Raw genomic sequence first — 18,814 nt, 5'->3', positions numbered from 1 at the left:
CAAGGTGTAGTTCTTGAACTCGGTGCCATTGTCACATCTTATTGTCAAGATCTTTGCATTGTGTTGACGTTGTGCTTCATTTGCAAAGTCAATGACGGTTTGTTGGGTCTCGCTCTTCCTCTTGAAGAAATACACACAAGTATATCTTGAATAGTCATCCACAATCACCGAGCAATACTTCCTAACCCCAAGACTATCAAAGGATGGAGGACCAAAGAGATCCAAGTGAAGGAGCTCCAAAGGCCTCTTCGAGTAAATGTTAGTCGTGGGAGGGTGAGCCTTCTCATGAAGCTTTCCTTCGATACAAGCACTGCAAGCACGATCTTTAGCAAAACTAACATTCGTTAGTCCACGGACATGGTCCCCCTTGAGAAGACTTTGCAAAGATCTCATATTAACATGGGCTAAACGGAGATGCCAAAGCCATCCCACATCAACTTTAGCCATTAGGCACGTCGCGGTCTTAGTGGGTCGCTCCGAAAAGTTAATCACATATAGAGCGTTCTCGATATGCCCAACAAAGGCTACTTTAAGAGTCTTGATCCACAAGAGGGCCACGGTATCAATATCAAAGAAACTGGCAAAGCCCATGATTGCAAGTTGACGAATGGAAAGTAAATTGTATGCAAGGGACTCAACAAGCATGACCTTCTCGATCATGAGATCATGAGAGATGACAACCTTGCCAAGTCCCAATACCTTAGAAGATGAGGCATCACCCCACTCGACATTGGTGGGCATAGATGGAATCTTGCGCACATCCACCACCAAGTCCTTGCTTCCGGTCATATGATTTGTAGCTCCACTATCGAGCAACCATGATCCCCCACCAGAAGAAAACACCTACAAGAGATCAATGCTTGGTTTTAGGTACCCATTTTGTAAGGGGTCCTTTGATGTTAGTAACAAGGGTCTTAGGAACCCAAATAGACCATTCAATGTACTCATGAGGAGAACCAACAAATTTGGCATAGACATGCCCATCACAAGCACGACATAACACATAAGAAGGATTAAAGTCGCCGGCTTTGTTGGGAGGGGTGGCATTGCCCTTTTTGACGCCGCCACCCTTCGCATTGTTCTTCTTCTCCTTGGAAGCACTCTCTCCCTCCTTCACAAAAGTTTGCTTGAGAGGAGGAGGTCGTTTGGTCTTGTTATCCTTCTTCTTGTTCTTGGGCTTGGGTGCGAACCCAATCCCCTCGTTGGCCACAACTTCCTTTTGATTTCTCAAAAGGTCATTTAGGTTCTTCTCACCTTGTATGCACGACACAAGGCCTTTCTCAAGTTGCTTCTTCAACTTAACATTCTCCTCAATAAGATGCACATGCTCACAACAAGGGTTAGTAGCATTTGCATTATCAATTAACACCATACGAGGAAATGTGGCTTTCTCCTTGGTGAGCTTCACTTGGAGTTGATCATGAGACTCCTTGAGGGTAGCATGAACACCCTTCAAGACTTTGTGAGCCTTATCGAGAATGTCAAACTCCTCTTTTTTTCTAGCAAGATCAACCCCAAGCTTTGCCTTCTCGGGGTTTAGCACATGAGAAACAACAAGAGCATGATCAAGATCTTTCTTTAATTTAGCATGATCATCGTTGTGAGACTCCTCAAGAGCCAAACGAAGACCACGCTCTTCCTCAAGAGCATTGGAAAGATCTAAAATCTCATCGGCATAGTCATGACTATGCTCCACCATCTTAGAGATGGTATCTTCGTGAGCCTTGATCATGTCATTGGCTTCACCAAGTTGTTCCAAGAGAGCAACAAAGTGCTTCTTGGATTTACCCATGAGTTTACCCATAAAGGCCTCAAACTCATTCACCTCCACATTAGTTCCCTCATGTTCATCAATGCTATCTGTCGAAGAAGGATGATTAATGATGGTAGTTTTGATGTTGGGGGTTACCTTGTTGGTGGCTTTAGCCATGAGGCACTTGGCGGTGATGCTCTCATTGGGTGAGTCAAAGAGAGACACCCGTGGAGTCGTCGCAATGGCAATGGAGGCCATGGCAACCGACTCACCATCTTCATCATCGTCATCATCCTCATTATACTCTTCTTGTACCACCAATGCATTGGGAGGAGTCTTCTTGGTGAAGTTGCTCTTGTTGGGGAACGACTTGGCCTTGTCCTTTCAGATGAGCTTGCCACCATTGTCTTCCCTCTTCTCATAAGGGCACTCTGCAACAAAGTGGCTTACATTGCCACAATTGAAACAAGTCCTCACTCTTTGCTTGCCCTTTGTGCCACTTGAATTATTCTTGTTGAAGTTGGACCTTGAGTTCTTCTTGCTCCAAAATTGCCTTGAAGCAAGGGCCATGTGTTCATGATAGGCATACTTCGTATCTTTGAGGTTGCTCTCCTCTTCTTCCTCTTCATCCTCTTCCTCCACAATAACCTTGGCGTTTAGAGCAAGGTTGGGTTTCTTTACTCTTTGAGAGCGAAGTACCGCATTGTCGGCGGTATTGTCCAAGATGCTCATAGCAACGAACTCATCCTACACATCACTTGAGGACAAGGTGTGGAAGTTCGGCCTTTGACGAATGACGGAGGACATGGCTTTGTGGTAGGGCATCATTGCCTTGAGGAATTTGCGCTTGATCCAATTGTCATCCTGTCGTTGCTTCCATGATCTCGGAGCAAGACCGCGAGTTTGGTTACCCTCCGATAGAGCTCACGAGGTTCTTCATCTTCTTCCATTGCAAACTCATCGACTTCATCTTGCACCACTTCATAGTTGGAGCGTTGAATGCTTGCGCTTCCCCGATAGAGGGAAACCACTTGGCGCCAAGCATCTTTGGCCAAGGAGTAGGGCCGGGGATGAGGAAGGTCTTCGGGTGGGATAGCTTCTTGAATGATGAAGAGAGCATTCTCATTGAATTGATTATCCACGGCTTCTCTTGGAGTGAAGTTACTTCGGTCATGCGGATAGAAACCTTCTTCAATGATTCTCCAACGGTTAGTGTTCACATGATTTAAATGACGCTTAAAACGATAGACCCAAGAATCAAATTCTACATTCTTCTCAATCTTAGGGGCCGGGTCGGCATGATTCAAATGAATGGAAGGGAGAGGTACACCATAGACAAGTGGAGGTTCCACATGGGCAAAGATGCCGGTGCCACTTTTACCAGTAGAAGGAAGGGCTTTCTCGCTAGTAGCTTCCCCCTTGTCGGAGGTAGCATTCGTCACCTTGTTGGCGGGATCACCCACTTCCAACGGTGCGGTGGATAGTTTAAGCCCTTCTAAGAATTCATTAAACTTGCCTTTGACCTCGGTCGTCATGGAGGTTTTCAATGTGTCCAACGCCACATTGAACTCCTCATGAGAGACCGCGGTTCCCCCATCTCCCGTAGAAGTTACCGGATTTGCACCGGAGTGCTCCTCCTCACCTTCTACAACGTCAACCATACTCTTTGGACGGTAAAGTCCTTAATAAAGAGACGAGGCTCTGATACCAATTGAAAGGATCAATATAGTTGACTAGAGGGGGGTGAATAGGCAACTAACAATTTTTAGCTTTTCTTTAACAATTTAAACTTTGCATCAAAGTAGGTTGTCTAGATGTGCAACTAAGTTAGCAACCTATATGATGCAACAATGATAAGTACACAAGCAAGCAAGAGATATATCACAAATAAGTTTGCAGAAGTAAAGGCACGAGATAACCAAGAGTGGAGCCGGTGGAGACGAGGATGTGTTACCGAAGTTCCTTCCCTTCGAAGGGAAGTACATCTCTGTAGGAGCGGTGTGGAGGCACAATGCTCCCCAAGAAGCCACTAGGGCCACCGTATTCTCCTCATGCCCTCACACAATGCGAGATGCCATGATTCCACTATTGGTGCCTCTGGACGCGGCGACCGAACCTTTACAAACAAGGTTGGGGCAATCTCCACAACTTAATTGGAGGCTCCCAACGACACCACGAAGCTTCATCATAATGGACTATGGCTCCGTGGTGACCTCAACCGTCTAGGGTGCTCAAACACCCGAGAGTAACAAGATCCGCAAGGGATTAGTGGGGGGAATCAAATTTCTCTTGGTGGAAGTGTAGACCGGGGCCTTCTCAACCACTCCTGGGCAAATCAACAAGTTTGATTGGCTAGGGAGTGAGATCGGGCGAAAATGGAGCTTGGAGCAACAATGGAGCTTAGGGTTGGAAGAGGTAGTCAACTAGAGGAAGAAGACACCCCTTATATAGTTGTGGACAAAATCCAACCGTTATCCACCTAACCAGCCCGCGACATGCGGTACTACCGCCCCTGACTAGCGGTACTATCGTAAGGCCATGTGGTACTTCCGCCCCTGACCAGTGGTACTGCCGCAAGGCCATGCGGCACTACCGTGAGGGACCGCGGTACTACCGCAGCAGCAGCAAGAGGTAGGGCAGACCTGTAGCACAAGGCAGGAAACTCCTAGCCTGGGAAGAGCGCGGATGAATAAAAATACATCCATGCCTACTTCCGCTAGAAAACAGACGATGCAAAAATCCGACACAGTACTGCCACTGAGGAGCGGTAGTACCGCCTGGCAGCTGAGCCAGGCCGTGCGTGGTACTACCACGCACGGGGTGCGGTACTACCGTGGAGGCGCGGATGTAAAAAATTACATCCGCCCCTACTACTGCGATGAAGCGGCACTTGGCCTGGGGGCCACGGTACTACGGCTCCGGAGGAGCGGTACTACCGAGGGCTCCTGCGGTACTACCGCGCCGAAGTATGGTACTACCGCAGGTGCCTACGGTACTACCGCTCCAGGGAGCAGTACTACCGCAAGCCCATCATCAGCAACCAGGACAAAGCAAAGAGGATAAACGGATGATGCTCCAATGCGAATGGGAAAGGAGGAGACAAGGAAGAAAACGTGTACGTGATGATTCCACCCGAACATTTCCAACGCGGACCCCCTCTTAATAGTACGGCTTTCCTATGACTCAAATCTACCAAGAAGAAACATAGAAAAACGCCATCTTCAATAGTCTTTGAGGGGAACCAAACCGTCTTGTGCCTTGCGATGAAACGTTTGGGAAACTCAAGGCACACGATTCGTCCGCAAAAGCATTGTCATCAATCACCAAAACACCTTAGGGATAAATATGCCCTTACAGAAGCCATCTAGCTAATAACTATGGACCCGAAGGTCTGTGGTAACCTACTCACACATCATCGGAGAGGCTATGGTGTTTCTGTAGAAGCCCTCCGTGATCGATTCCCCCTCCGGCGGAGCGCCGAAAAACTCCCCAACATGGGATCTCACGGGTACAGAAGGTTGCGGCGGTGGAAATAGGGTTTCGTGGTGCTCCTGGATATTTTTGGGGTATATGGGTATATATAGGAGCTGCGAGGGTCCCACGAGGGTGGGGGCGTGCCCTCCTACCTCGTGGCCTCCTCGCTTCTTTCTTGGCGTCCACTCCAAGTCTCCTAGATCACGTTTGTTCCAAAAATAACTCTCCCGAAGGTTTCATTTCGTTTGGATTCCGTTTGCTATTCCTTTTCTACGAAACACTGAAATAGGCAAAAAAACAGCAATTTGCACTGGGCCTTTGGTTAGTAGCTTAGTCCCAAAAATAATATAAAAAGTTATAATAAACCCCATTAAACATCCAAAACAGATAATATAATAGCATGGAACAATCAAAAATTATAGATACGTTGGACACGTATCATCGGTTACGGAGAAAGGAATCTTCATATCAAAACGCCAAGCTTGCCATCCATGCAAAGGAGAGTCCCATCCGAACACGGGGGAAGGCCTTCTATCTTGTATCTTCACGGCCCATCAGTCCGGCCCATGTCACATAGCCCGGACGCCCAGGGACCCCCTAATCCAGGACTCCCTCACTCTTCAACATCAGTAGAACCAACAAACTTGGGGATGGTGAACTTTGGTTTGCCCAGTCCATCATCATCACAGTTGGTTGGTTATGCAAAAGCATCATCATCAAATCAACGACACGCACCAAGAGGACCAAATCCACGGCCTACGGGCATGGCACCAGCACGGCCACTAGCACGACCTCCATTACCACGACCACCATCTTGGCCAGCAACAACCGGCTCGTGTGGAGCTTGCCCATCCCGATTAGCTTGCTGTAATTGTGCACAACATGCTGCAGCACATTGTACATTGGCAGCATTAGCAGCTGCAACACCATCATTACCACCATGAACACTAGGTTCACCATCATCATCATCATGCTACTGATTTTGTTGGCGATCAACGGACTGGTGCAACGCAGCCAAAGCTTGCTGCAAGGTAACTAGAGTCCCCTGAATTTGAGTAACTTGCCGTTGTGTTGCTGTGATGGTTTCTGTGGCATCCTTTAGGTCTAACTCCATGTTCTGCACATTCTCATTTATAGGATCGGTTGCACACTGAATTTCTTGTTGAAGATGATCACGAAGAGCTTCATATTCATTCCAATGCACTGCGGATTTAGGATCCTTTTTCTGCTATACATCAAAAGACTCGTCGGACATGATTAGGTGATTAGTACTCACAGAAAATATAGTGTATGTGAAAAACTCTCAACTCACTCAAAACTGAAAGAAAACAAGGTATCTTACCATTCCAAAGTGAATTAGAAAAGCTTACCAACTTGTATGGGCAGAACGTGCATGGATGTGATGTAGCGAATACCGAGGGTGAAAACTATCACACAACAAACCAGGGTATATGGTGGAGCTTGGTTGGAATACCTATCAACACCAATTCACAAATCCTAGTGCTGATGGTATGATAAAAAGACCCACAGAAACACACACACGGTGGAGATAAGTGGGGCAAATGCAACTCTGAAACTGGGCTCAAAATTCTGGAATGTCGGAGTAATGCTCGTGTTGCAAATGCACATGAGAGACTCTAACAAATCGCTCAATTTACACGGTCACAAGATTGCTCATTCTACTAGTGCAATGAACGTGGCAGAAAAATTGAACAAACTCTTCAAAAATATATGCAACTTTCAAGTGTAGCTTTCTTTTCCTCCTTTTTTGTCGTATTCTTTTTCTTTCTCTCTTTTTTTATCAGTAGCCTGAGCAATTAGTAACCAATCTGATTTTGCCAAAACAAAATATGCACTCTCCAAATTCCTATATGAGCAGCCCGTAGAGCAAAGGATATGCTAGTCTCAATAGGAAAGTGTTATGCAAAAGAAGAAAGTCTGACTATGGTTATCAAAGGAAACACAATCTGATTCATATAGTTAATCTAATTAAGATGATAAGGGGTGGCCCGATCTTCTCAGTGAGCAGATGATGTCGATGATGAACTTGCTGGATAACTTGTGAGATGCTCTCGAACTCTCCGGCTGTTCCCCCGTTGCCAATGCAACAGATCTTCAACCCTATGGATATTCGCAACACCACACACTTGTGCACGTAGCCGCCGACCACGAAGCGGTTCTGCAATCTCCCAATTTCCAATGGAACGACAGATAGCACTTGACTTTTAGTAGCAAATACACCCTATCGAAACAAATTTGGTGTAGGTAAATATTCCTCATCGATGCAAAGAGGAGTATGAGTACAGAGGAATGCTTAAAGCAATTCAGTCTGATATGAGTTTAATCAAAACGTGGTCTAACCCTAAAATCCACGACTTACAAGTGTATATAAAGACCCCTGGACGTCCAACATAGTGTTGGGGTCAAAAACCAAGATATCTCTAACTCTCGTAACTTAAACGAATCTATCTAGAAAACTGGCAGCAACAACTGTCGTATTGTTTTGGGGACTGCGACTTGGTCACCGTGAATCGCGGGCTGCGAGTATACAATTTGGAAAGCACACGAGTCAAGCTTTCCAAAGTGTATTTAAATGCCTTATTTGGAGCATAGACACGGATTCTGCACGTATATCAATTGCGGGCCTCCTGGCTGTCAATCCGAGTCCGGTTCTGATTTTCCTTCTGTTTATGTTGTGCACCCGCCTCCCTCTCCTCCCTGTGCACTTGTTGATATTAGACATCAGGAGACGTTCTTCTTGCTGCAAATCTTCATCTCCAGGTGCCAACCTTGTCTTCTCTTCAAATCTGATCATACAAACATGCAATTTAACATCCCAAAATTCTAAATTTTGAAATGTTATATTAAATAAATATATTTGATTGATTGTTTGATTGTGGTGTGGTTGCTTGTGTGAAATTGAGTGAAATTCAAAACGTTTTGAAAGTTAAAATGAGAGGGAATAAAATGACATCCCAAAACTTTCATTTTTTATGATCTCCATGAATTCAAATTCTTTTCAGAAACAAAACCCTAGAGAGAAGATGACATGATTTCGTCCATTTAATTAAATGAAAAAGGGGTTTGAAAATATTTCAATTTCATTTGGAAATATTTCAAATTCAGAAACTTCAAGCAACTCAATGATTTTCATGAGAGAAGATAAAATGACTTCTTCAAAACATATGAAATATGAGTTGGAAATTTAGAAGGATCAAATTTAAAATCCTTTTAGAAATTATATTCAATCTGGAGTTATTTAGGTTTTATTCAAATTATTTTTCTCCAAAGATAAAATATATGGAAAATAGGGTGATTCCCTACAATAGAAAATTGGAGAGAAATACATTTGAAATCATTTTGGTATTTTTAAAATGATTTTTATTGGGTTTTATTGCATTAGTAGCACTGTTTGCTTTATTTAAAATTTTATGGATTTTATTGGGCACTAGAAAAATGTTCATGTTTTAGAAAATCTTTTTCTCAAAATTTTGATATATAATATGGCTATATAGCATTTATAGTTTGTTTTGTTTTGTTTTATTCTTTTTATTTGTCTTAAAAAAACTTCCTCTGTCGCCGACTGGGCCGGCCCAACTAGCCAGCCAGGCCCAGCCCAGCGCGCCGCACTGCCCTTCTCCGACCTCGGGATGAAGTCCCGAGCCAGCACGCCGCCGTGGCCGACCCGGCCACCTCCGCCGCCGCCTTGCCCCCTCTTCCAAGAAGCCGCCCCCTCCGCCGCCGCTCCTCGCCCTGCACTCGCTGCACACAACCGCCACTGCCCGACGAGATCCGCCGCCGCCGCCTCCTCACATCCCCGCGCCGCAGCCGTTGCCTTCGCGCCCGTGCCGCGCCCCTCCGCCACCTTGCCGCGCGCTCGCCTCCGCGCCACGCCGCTCGCCCGCCGGAGCCGCTTCGCTGCCACAGCCCGCTGTCACCAGAGTTCGTCCTCGGCGCCGCCGGTTTTCTCGCGAAAACCGCCAAACCGCCGCGAACCGGTATAACCGCCACCTGATCCGGTTTTCGTCGATTTTTCCTTTTAAATTCGGTTTTCTTTTTAGTTAGTTTTAATTTGCGAACGTTCACTGGTTATGTCTACGCAGCGAACGATTTTCGTTCTGTAGGGTTCTGTAGCGAACATTCGTTCGATAGGATTTTTTTCTTTTTATTTTAGATTTCGGCCAGGGACCCATTAGTGAATATCATATTTACACATTAGTCCATGTACTTAAATCGGTCACTACTTTTTACTCGTTTGTCCAAATCCAACAAAACCAACGCCCACTTCTTTGTTATGATCCCTTCTATCCAGTAAAACAACTTAAACATATTTTTGAAAGTTTAAAATTTGATTTTCAAACAGTTTTGTAATTGAACTTCGTTTGATCATAACTCTAGTTTTATAACTCCGTTTGAGATGATTCTTTTTGCAAATCGAAGCTCTTGACCTAAACTTTCTGATAAGGCCAAATTCACCCAATTTTATGTTGCAAGAGCTATTCTCTTGTTTTCGAAGCTTTTTGAGATCTTTTCTTCAATTCTTTTTACATGATTGCTTATGTGTGGTTACTATTGCTTGCTTACGATAGATTGACTGGTGTGTGACGAGTAGAACTCTTAGGAGTTATGAGTGTGAATCATCTACATCAACAGTACAGGCAAGTTCACACTTTGATTATATCCCTTTCATACCTAGTTTTTATGCATTAGTTTCAACCCTCAAGCAGTGCATGGTTAGGATTTGATAACATGTGGGTATTGGGATGTAGTTGATGAGGTAGGAACCTATTGTCTTGCATTCAAACCCTGGGAGTTACTACGTTATGCTTATACTCCTATGCTATGCTCGTAGACGTGGTTTGGTTTCAGTGATTCATGACAGATCTGAGATGTTATTATTAATGGTTAACTTAAGGTGGCTACTTTAATACACATCTGGGTGGAATGGTCGGGGCACCCTGGAGCACCCAGTGGTCTGCCCGGGCACCTGGAGAACCCAGTGCTTGCCCAAGGGGATCCCGGATTACCCGTGTGATCACCCTATGGAATGCCACCCAGGCTCAAAGGGATCATAAGATTATTCATGCTAGAAACTTTTGTGTGCAGCCACAAGCCATTATGGGCTCTAGCATAGTTGAGTATGTTGCGTGACCTCTTTCAGTGGTGGGCTAGCAGATGTAGGGGAAGGTAGGTGTAACTGTCCACACAGGGTAAAGAGTTAATTCTTATCAAAGACTGTGTCTCGGTCATCAGTTTCTCAAACACCCTATAGTGCGAGAAATCCAACGGAGGAGATCGAATCTTGGGGGGAAAAGTGCGCGAACCCCTGCAGAGTGTACAAACTAATCATGGTTAGCCGAGTCCCCGGTTATGGACATCTTGAGTATCTGGTTCTTGAATCATCATGTTGATCTCAACACTTTACTTAAATAAATTGGTTGGGTTGATGATTATTAATTTGGGATTGAGTTTGAGGAACCTTCTCAATGTTTTCAACAAACCTTGTAGTTAAATAAAATATATTCCTTTGTAGTAGGGAAAAATTGGCTTTATGCAAAAATAAACTTAGAGCTTTCCACCAGCCAAATATGCATGTAGTGATAGCTATTATTCATCATTATCCTATGGTGTGAATTTGCCAGTACATTCAATGTACTGACCCTTTGTGGCTGCAACGTCTCATGTTGCAGGAAACTTACGATGAGTAAGTGATACGTTAGGGTTACGATTCCTACACTCAACTTTGCCGTTGGTATTGATGGGAACCCACAACCTTGTTGCACTTCCGCTATTTGGATTGAGGTAATAGTATTTACGTTACTTTATATATGTGATTTACCTCTGTTATAAATCCTCGAGTACTGTGTGTGTCAGCATACCGATCCAGGGATGACACTTAAGCACAGAGACTTGACCGTCTGAGGTCGGGTCGCTACATGCAAAGACTTAGGCAATATAAAATTCTGAATAACACAAATGTTAGATTCAACTAAGAGTGAATTCATGTGTTGTTCAAGTAGTTTTGCACGTGCTCTTGTAATTGGTCCAATTCTGATTTCATTGGACTTGTCATGTCCTGCAACATCATCAATGGAAAAGGATGGCAAAAGACTAGGGGTGTCCTCATCATTGTCCAAGGAAGGGCAGCACCCAAGCACCGACCCACCCACATAACAAATTATCAAAGTAACGAATGCGAATCATATGAGCATGATGAAAATTAGCTAGACAACAATTCCCATGTGTCCTCGAGAGCGCTTTGCTTTATATAAGAGTACGTCCAGGCTTGTTCTTTGCTACAAAAATGATTGGGCCACCTTGCTGCACCTTAGTTACTTTATTTACTTGTTACCCATTATGAATTATCTTATCACAAAGTATTTGTTACTGATAATTTCAGTGCTTGTAGAGAATACCTTGCTAAAAAACACTTGTCATTTCCTTCTACTCCTCGTTGGGTTCAACACTTTTACTTAAAGAAAGGACTACGATTGATCCCCTATACTTGTGGGTCATCAGGCATTTGCAGCGGATAAGCTGAATTTCATTTCTAATATCAGTTTGAATCTTGTAATCCTTGAATTGGAGCCATATAACTCTAGAATTTGAACCTTGTAATATTTTGATCTTTTGTGGTATAATCGTTGAAATGGCATCGTATGAGACTCATATATTGGTAGCACTATTTTGACCTTAATATGCAATGGACTTAGATTTTATTAACCATTCACGAATGTGTTTACCTTGTCGATGTCATAACACACGATCTGTATAGCTTACTCGACTGCGATCCTCGACATTATTGCACATAGTTGGTTTCTTCAACCGTGTGCTCTGTAGAGCATAGAATTAATTATCGCACTCGAGTGTCCATCATCACCCTTCTGTGTAACTTTGACCTCATCACCCACGGGTAAAATTAAGACCGAAGCCATTCCACACACTTCATTTTTACAATATTTTTTGCCAATAAACGCCCACGATTTGTCCCTCTTCTAAACGACGCATGCCCAAACTAGCCGAGTGGGAAGCTTGTGTGGTAAACTGCGCGGTTGCACAGGAACATGCTCACCGATGATACATTTGGCGCCTCTTCGAGCCCATGCGTGGTCAAACGGAACGCGTGCGGTGTTCTCGAGCGTGCACTGGAATCCTCCGTTATGAACGCGGTGACAGGACGTGATGACTATAGGCCGGCCAGCCCCCATTTATTATAGCGGCCATTTAACCCTTGTGTCTCTTCAACCTTTCGACCGCGCCCCACTATTGCAAGAAGCACACCCACCATGACAAATTCTTAGATGGTATCCTCCGCGGCTCCAATGGCGCTCCGACCAGCTGCCAACGACGAGCAGCAGTTCACCATGCATGCCGTGGTGGAGACCCACAGAAGGTTCATAGAGCTCTCGGTGGTGTACACCAACAACCCGGCCTAGGTGGAGCACTGTATCCACATCATGGAGTTGTTGCTTTCTGAGGAGAAGTACAAAGTGGTCGGGTTTGACCTTGAGTACACCAGCGCTCATGCCAGATCTCGTCCCAAGGTGGTCATCGCCCAGGTGTGCGTGCGTAATCACGTCCTCATCTACTAATATTTCCTGGCCACAAGGCCTTGCGAGCGTTTCGCCAGGTTTGTCAATAGCCCCCACCACATGTTCGCTACAATGGACATTAGCAACGATGTAAAGGTGCTCAAGAATTCAAGCATCGCCTGCCAAAATCTTGTCAACATCCAGGTCCAATACAAGATCTGGGGCAACAACGAGCATGAGAAGGACTCACTGCTTCACCTCACCGAGGCCATCATCGATCCCTACTATAGAGACATGAAGGATTCCTACAATAAGGTCGAACCACTTCTAAAGACTTTAGCATTTCTAATGATCCAAATATTCCAATGGGCAATAAAAACTAATTCAGTGAAGAAAGGCTTGTCAAAACTCCTCCTAGCCTGGAGAACCAATTCAGTCATTGAATCTCCAGAGGACCTACAGAGAACCAATCAATCAATCGGCAGATAGTTCCACACTCTCACACTGAAATTACAATTAAAAAAGAGATGATCCCTATTTTCTCTTGTTTGCAAAAGGCAAAGCACACAATTTACTCCATCGTCCATATGCCAGTGCCTCCTTTCCACCACATCCTTTGTGTTCAATTTGTCCATAATGAGCATCCAAGCAAACACCTTGATTTTCATAGTACAAGAGGATTTCCATATCCAGGAAGTCAAGGGGTCAAAGAATTCATTAAGAAAAGTGTGGGAGCACATACTGTTAAGTTGAACCGTTTCTGTTCTCTTGGCTCAATGCAAATAGTTCATCCGAGTGAACTGTATGCCATATATCGCACACACATTCATCGGGCTGACCGTTTCTTTTCTGTTGCCTAATCACAAACAGTTCATCCGAGTGAACTGTATGTCGTATATCACACACACCTTCATCTGGCTGCCCGTTTCTTTTGTTCCACCTCATCAGAAACAGTTTAACAGGGCGAACTGTATGTCGTATATCGCACACACCTTGATCTGGCTGCCCGTTTTTGTTGTTCTGTCTCACCGCAAGCAGTTCGTATGGATCAACCGTATGCACCGCATCGCACACGCATCTAAAATCTGAACCGTTTTTTATGTATCTACCATCGCAAATGGTTTGCATCTTTTTGACGGTTTTTTACATCACCATTTGCGATTAATGCATCGCACGCAGTTTCGTCGAAGGGTCTCTGATTATAGGCTCACGTTAGCAGCATCCTGCAGGAGTGGTTATCGCACCACTGTTGGCAATCATTAGGTAATGTTACATTTTGTAGCCTTTTTCACCAGCGAGGGTAAGAAGTAAAACTTAATTGTGGTTTAAGATTTCTCATCGTGCTTTCAGGGCTGTGCAATCTAGTGTTAGGGGCTTCGTATCAATTTAAGAGATCAACGATGACAATTGTAGTTCAAGGGTGATGGTCCTTACTCCTTAGGGGCACATGCACGAAGACACCCGGGCTGTCATTGTCAAGATGAGGCCGACTCTTGTAGCGGGTGACGATTCCAATGTGTCGATGACTCATTCTGGCTAGTGATAGATCTAGTGGGGCACCCCCTGCAAAATTGCAAAATGAATTTTACTATGTACCTTGGACTACATATCTAACAAGTTAATGTTACTTTAAGACTACTAGATAATTGCCGTGCGTTTCACTCAATTTTTTTTGCCGTACGTTGTAACGGTGGCATAAATATTTTAATAGATTGACCAGTGATTTCCCACTATTATTACATTAGTGTGCTAAAATCTTAGCTAGTTTTGGTTTCCAATGAACATTACTTACCTACCATCTTGTTGTTAAATAATTATTTGGTAACTTATTGACTTATCAAAGTAAGTGGTACTTCTTTTGGTAAGTTAATAAGACATGGACAAATGTGTTGGTTTAGGGAAGAATTGTGGGAGGAAATTAAAGATGGGAGGAGAAAAGTCATTAAAAGGAAGGAAGGAGAACATATACAAAGTGGTTGGACATAGTAAAGGGTGAAACCAAACCTTAGGTTCTTTTTAGGTAGTATATATATATGGAGAGAGAGAGAGAGAGATTTGCTGAAATTATTATGATATTTAGACTAAAATAGACTATATAGTACTACCTTCGATCCATAAAAAGTGTTGCAGTTTGAACTAACCCCAGTCCAAAACTAGTTCAAAACCGCAACCCTTATTTTGGATCAGTGGGTGTATAAATTTTCATAAATTTTGAACCGGTTCTGGTGGAGGCATTGGTCATTCAGTGGTTTAGAAAACTTGATGTAATCTTTACAGTTTCCTAAAGCATTGGGTGCTTCGTGCTTCTGGTGAGATTTGACAATTTGTATTGTACGATATGTACTTATCATTCTGTCATTTAACCAGCGGGGGTAAAAGAAGAAACACAATGTCACACAGCTTAAGAAGTGCAAACTAGCTCTAAACATGCTAAATTACGGGGACTTGTGTAAAGATTGACGAAGATAATAATTTAGAAAGTATTGTACAACCAAATTGTCACTGGCCTGTCACCAACAATGCACGCCTGCATGCATGCATGTAAACAAGGTGGACATGGCTGAACAATCCTGGATATGCACGCCATCGTTATGAAGCACCTAACTAATTACAACCATGCACCACGCTGGGTGCATCTCCATCGATCTGGTCACTCCCTACCCGGCCTTAACCCCAACTACTTAATAATAACCTCTCTAATGCACATTACTGACTTGGTTACACATCTTTATAAGAAGTGGCCGGCATGCACTAGTGTGGCACTCCACATAGTAGCCACGACTCAGTAGATGGCGGCATTGGCGGCCCAAGTCGCGGCGCTGGCCGCCGTCCTCCTCTTTCTCCCTTCCCTCCTCGCTCCCGTCGCCGCGCAGCAGGGCAAGGCCAAGGCCTTCTGCATCAGCCAGTTCGCCATCGCTAGTCAGGCTTGCTCCATCCTGCCGCCCAGCCCCCCGGAGGACGACCATCACCACCACCACGATGACGACGACGACGACGACGACGACGACGACGATGACGAGGACGACGACGATGACGAGCACCATGGCGGTGACGGTGACCGCCGCCTCCGTGGACGCCATGGCCACGCGGCGGTCATCAACATCTCGTCCCTTGGCCTGATGGCGGCAAGCAACGACAGCAGCGGCGTTCACGTTGCAAGAAACGGCACAGGTCACCATGGCGGCAACCACACCCGCCGCGGGCGCGGGCGCGGACGCGGGCGTGGGCGTCTTCGTGGTACTGGACGCGGCCGGCGTGGGCGTGTGCGCGACGGTGATGAGGACCCCGATCATGACGACGACCACAAGGAGGACCCCGACCATGATGATGACCACGAGGAGGACCCCGACCACGACGACGACCATGACAACGACGACGAACATGATGATGATGATGACGACGACGACGATGACCACGACCACGATAACGACGACCACGAGCACCACCACGACGAGGAGCTCCGGGCGTACCGCGACTGCTGCCGGTGGCTGCAGGAGGTGCAGAAGGACTGTGTGTGCGAGGCGCTCCTGCGGCTGCCGCCGTTCCTCGTGAAGCCACAGCACAAGTACGTCGTCCGGGTGGGGCGGACGTGCCGGATCGTCTACCGCTGCGGCGGCGTGTAGCCAACTGGCCGGTTCACACGTTTGGTTAACTGCACTCATTGTCCCTGCTTCCTCTCTACGATTACGTGCATGTTTTGCTCTTCAGTCTACGTAGATGGATAATTAGGTAGGCAGCACGTATGGATCGGGTATAGTTTTTCTACCTAGTATTGTCCTCAAAGTTTTTCGATGTGCTTCCATTCCGACAGACTAATTGATAATAATACTACATGTTGTCCTCACAAGGAGTTTAGTAGTAAGTACTATCTATGTATTGTTTCTACACGCATGATGCGTGTTTGACAAATCATTAATCAAGGGACAAAATTGCAGTTACAGATTATTAGAACAAAGAGAGGAGAGAAACCAGAAAAAACAATAATTAGATAGCCACATATAAGGAATGCATGGAAACCAATGATCTCTACTACTAAAGGATAGTTTGTTAGTTTTTCACTTTCATGGTTTCCACCCGTCCAATAATACATGTCCCCTTCCACCGATTGTTCTTCGAACCATGTGATTACCTCTGTTAATTTTTTCGAAACCAAACCCCAGCTCCACGTTTATGGTGAAAGAAATCCTGTAGTTGTATGTACACAATCTCAATCACATCATATCTCTCCTTACATTTGCCTATGGATTCCGTTCCTATCTCAACCCAATCAAATTTCCCATGTTGAAACACTAGAATAGAGTTGCCCCGTTGTAATACACGTGTATTGAGCTAGTTAAATATTAATAGTCCACCTCACTCCCTAAGAACTGACAAGTGTCCATTCAGCGATCCCATCGATAAGAACTTTCCACCAGCAGTTACGTCATTCGAGAGTTCTGATGCGGAGCATCCCACGATCATCCCCATCGACGCACCTACACCTCCAACAACATCACTTGGATCAACGACAAGAGCCCGAGCCAAGGCTATCGAAGATAAGATGAACTCACTCCTCTCGGAACTTCCACTTTCTATGCATGAGACATGACTACTACCTAAGTCCAGATGTTGTGCATGATTAGGTACCAAGAGGACCCTCCCGAAGATGCACATGAAGACGTACAAGTCCCCAAATTCACGGATGAAGAGAAACGACGGAAGGAGTGAAGATCAACTCCCAGGCCCCGGACATCCGGCCATGGCCCCGGACATCCGGCCCCTAGAAGTGTCTACGGCGGCAAGGAGCCAGCGGCCAAGTCTACAGGGCCCGGACATCCGGCGTCTAGCCCGGACATCCGGCCCCGGCCCGGAAATCCGGCGTCCCGCCCGGATATCCGGACTCCACCTATCCAGAAGGCAGCAAGACCACCCCCGCCAGCCCGGACATCCGGTCACCGCAGCCCGGACATCCGTCCTTCCACAAATGCCCGGACATCCGGCCCGACGCTCGGACATCCGGCCCCGTCTGTCTGCGCACAGTAAAGGGACGAGGCCCAGGTACCCCTTTCACCCCCTAGACTATAAATACTCTCCTCATCCCTCTTTCTAGGGTTAGCATTGGTTTAGCTCATATTTAGCGATAGAGCATTGCTCATCCACATTGGATCTACTCCACGAGAGAGACCGCGACCCCTCTTCGGAGAAGATCCCTTTGGATTCAAGACCTCCTTGCGGAGAAGAACATCAAGACCTCCTCACGGAGAAGACCGGCTACCTTTGTATCGTCCTTAGTTGTCCGTGGATCGTGTGATCTCTTATGTACTCGAGGATCTAGCACATGTGTGACTATTTCGTGTTGGTTTAGTGATTTTCTCGTGTTTCCTCTTGTGTTTCCCCTCGTTTTCCTCCTTGTGTTCTTCGTGTTCATTGCGGGATCCGCTCCTTTCGTGAAACATCGGCCGATTAGGGTTCCACCCTACATCATCTTGGTATCATGAGCCACGTTGATCACGATTTCGGAGCCTCCCCGTTGTGTTTCTAGCCTTGTTTTTGTTGTTTCTGTCCCTAATTCAGAAATTCCCCACAAAAATAGCCCCACATTTTTTTTGTGATTTGTTGGTGTGATGAAGTTTTGTTGGATTTGATCTATGGATTTCGTGTGTTGCAGGTAGATCTAGCTTTCCATCCACTTTTCCCCAATTTCCATCCAGAAATTCCGCCGAATTTTGCCCAGATTTGACCTCTCCACGCGGTGTTCATCACTTCCGTCCCTGGATCCAGAGCCCGGACATCCGGCCCGACAGCCCGGACATCCGGACTTCAAGCCCGGACATCCGGCCCCTGGCAGCATCACTTCCTCTCCACCGCCCGTTTTCTGTCCATATTTGGCCAAATTTTGTTCCCGTGCCCACATATACTTCCGCATACCACCACCACTTCCGCATAGCACCACCGCTTACCAACACCAACTCCAATTTTTTTTCCAATTTTTCTTTGAGAATTTGAGTTGCGGTCCCGTGTCCTACTTGTGTTTCGCCTATTTAGGTATGGTTCGACATCAACATCACCGTCGCTC

The 18,814-nt window shown here is 45.6% G+C and overlaps 1 protein-coding gene across 1 annotated transcript; it reads left to right on the top strand.

Moving 5' to 3' along the window:
- The first annotated feature begins 15,486 nt into the window (after positions 1–15,486).
- On the top strand, positions 15,487–16,416 carry LOC125553733 (uncharacterized). Its single transcript, XM_048717459.2, has one exon. The coding sequence runs from the start codon at positions 15,549–15,551 to the stop codon at positions 16,380–16,382; it is 834 nt and encodes a 277-aa protein (XP_048573416.2). The 5' UTR covers positions 15,487–15,548; the 3' UTR covers positions 16,383–16,416.
- Positions 16,417–18,814: the final 2,398 nt, after the last annotated feature.

The sequence above is a fragment of the Triticum urartu genome, chromosome 4A, assembly GCF_056163025.1.
Source record: "Triticum urartu cultivar PI428250 chromosome 4A, HENAU_Tu73, whole genome shotgun sequence".
NCBI lineage: Eukaryota > Viridiplantae > Streptophyta > Magnoliopsida > Poales > Poaceae > Triticum > Triticum urartu.
This window is presented reverse-complemented; position numbering and strand designations above follow the sequence as displayed.

Excerpts from the sequence above, each read along its gene's own strand:
- LOC125553733 (XM_048717459.2), top strand. The coding sequence starts at position 15,549 with ATGGCGGCATTGGCGGCCCAAGTCGCGGCGCTGGCCGCCGTCCTCCTC.